The sequence below is a fragment of the Oratosquilla oratoria genome, chromosome 26 (assembly GCF_046742065.1).
Source record: "Oratosquilla oratoria isolate Oo_2021 chromosome 26, ASM4674206v1, whole genome shotgun sequence".
NCBI lineage: Eukaryota > Metazoa > Arthropoda > Malacostraca > Stomatopoda > Squillidae > Oratosquilla > Oratosquilla oratoria.
Window position 1 is genome coordinate 16,418,899 of NC_134802.1, and position 2,500 is coordinate 16,421,398.

Consider the following 2,500-nt stretch of genomic DNA (forward strand, 5'->3'; position numbering starts at 1 on the left):
CAGCGGGGTGACCTGTCCTTGTTCCCGTCCTCGGATGTATAAATGTGTGGTCCAACTGTTTGTAGACAGCTTACTGAAGAAGACCGAGTCGGTCGAAACGTATAAGCAATAAAAAGTTCCAGCCCATCTTCGCTTATTCTTCCTCCACCCAATCTCTCATATATATATATATATATATATATATATATATATATATATTCATATACAGTATATGCATATATATATATATATATATATTTATATATATATATATATATCACTTAGAGAAAATGTAGTAGCACAATGGTAAATAATAATCAGGAAGAACCCACAGCCGGAAAAAAGGAAACTTAGAAGAAAGTATAACTTCTATAGTTCGTCTAATAGCTATAACCCTCTTCAGGAAAGTACTCTCCTCAAGAGGGCTATAGCAATTATTCTAAATATAGAAGTTATATTTTCTTCTAAGCTTCCTTATATTCCTACTGTGGGTTCTTCGTGATTTACGAGGGGTGATCAAAAAGTAATGACAGTGATACCATATATTCTCACGGTACAGAGGTAAATCCAAATAGTGGCCTACATTCCTTCAAAGTACTCCCCTCCTGCCTCTATGCAACGTTCCATCCTCTTTCGCCACTTCATGAAGCACTCACGGTACTCAGAAGCCGATATACCTCGTAGCTCTGAATTGACTGCTCGCGCCAGATCTTGGATGCGATGAAACAGCTTCCCTGCGATCGCACCCTTGATCTTTGGAAACAACCAAAAATCACAGGGAGCAAGGTCAGGCGAGTAGGGTGGGTGGGGGAGAAGTGTGATCCCCTGCTGCTCCAGGAACTGCACAGTGAGGCGAGCTTTGTGGGGGGCAGCATTGTCATGGTTCAGCAAAAGGCGCGATCGGCGACGGGTTGGTGCAGTCTTGGCCTGATATTCCAGGACTCGAGGAAGGACGTGATCAGTGTAGTACTGGGCTGTGATAGTACACTGTTGAGGCATTACATCCACACACATTGGTCCTTGTGAATTGAAGAAGATGGTGAAAAGGCGCTTCCTGCTGCGAAATCCTTCCTTCAGAATCTGAGGTCGAGGTTCTTCATCACTCAACCACACCATGTTAGACTGCTAGTCTCTGGTGGTGAAGAAAGAAATCCAACACTCATCTCCGGTAGCTACATCTGAGAACCGTTTCGGACCATTTGGCTCGAATTCAGCCAGCCATAGACGACAAATCCGCACCCGTTCGCTCTTCTGCTCTTCCGTAAGCAAATGAGGTATCCATCGAGCACACTTCTTCCTCAGCCCTAAGTGTTCATGCACGATGTCATGTGCGCTCCCATAACTGACACCGAGCTCCAAGGATAAGAATCGAAGAGTAACAGTTGGATCTTCGTCAATGATGGCCCGCGCACGGACCGTCGTTGCTTCGGTCACGGATGTCCGAGGGCGGCCAGGACGATGATCATCTTCTAGCTGCAATTTTCCGGCTGCGAAAGCTCAAATCCAGCGGGAAACAGTTTCCAGTGATGGAGTAGACTCGGGAAAAACTTGCAACAATTCCTCTCTGATCTCCGTTGCTTTTTTCCCGAGTTTCCACCTTGTGAAGTTGTAGAATCTGCAGCCTTCTTTCGAAAAATCCATGTTTCCGGTTAGAGAGGCAAACCAACAATGACGCAATCGCACAGCGCAACGATAAAATGTAAGCTAGACAAACAGCGACAAGCTCAAACATGTAACAACAGGCAACACTTGCTGCCCCTTGCTCCCCGCTCCCCCAACACTCTCAGCTACGAGTCCGACTGTCATTACTTTCTGATCACCCCTAGTACATATATATATATATATATGTATATATATATATATATATATAATATATACATATATATATGTATATATACATATATATATATATATATATATATATAGGTGTGTGTGTGTGTGTGTGTGTGTGTGTGTGTGTGTGTGTGTGTGTGTGTGTGTGTGTGTGTGTGTGTGTGTGTGTGTGTGTGAATATATATACATATATATATATATATATATATATATATATATATATATATAATAGTAATGATAATCCTATATGGCTCAGTTTGTGAAATGTCCGGGTGGAGTGGAATCTGCGTGTGATGGCGGCCACTTACCCCCGACGACAAAACAGAAGAGGTACCAGATGCTGAATAAAAACCTCGTGAGTGAATCTTCGAGCATAAGCAGGTTGCCCTGGGTCACAATGGACCGGAAGGTGTTGAGTATGACGTCATCGACCGGTTTTGCAGGTCGCGATCGGTGCCGCACAACGATGTTGGCGGCGGCGATGCCCATCATGAGAGTTGTGAGTGTTATGAACACCCATACCTTAGAAAAAAGAAAAAAAAGAGAAGTTGTACATATACATATGAGAGATACAAAGTAAAGAGAAAGGAAGTTAAGCATAAGATAAAGGAAGCAAAGAGGAGAGTAGATGTGAAATGGGGAAAGAGTATGACAGAAAATTTTGAAAGTAATAAAAAGATGTTTTGGA

The 2,500-nt window shown here is 42.8% G+C and overlaps 1 protein-coding gene across 1 annotated transcript in view; it reads right to left on the reverse strand.

Moving 5' to 3' along the window:
• The window catches only part of LOC143039290 (glutamate receptor ionotropic, kainate glr-3-like), a 37,373-nt gene that overhangs the window by 5,968 nt on the left and 28,905 nt on the right, over positions 1 to 2,500 (reverse strand). Inside the window, exon 5 of the mRNA XM_076209164.1 lies at positions 2,121 to 2,334. Within this exon, the coding sequence (XP_076065279.1) occupies positions 2,121 to 2,334 (214 nt within the window). The remainder of the gene's footprint in view (positions 1 to 2,120; positions 2,335 to 2,500) is intronic.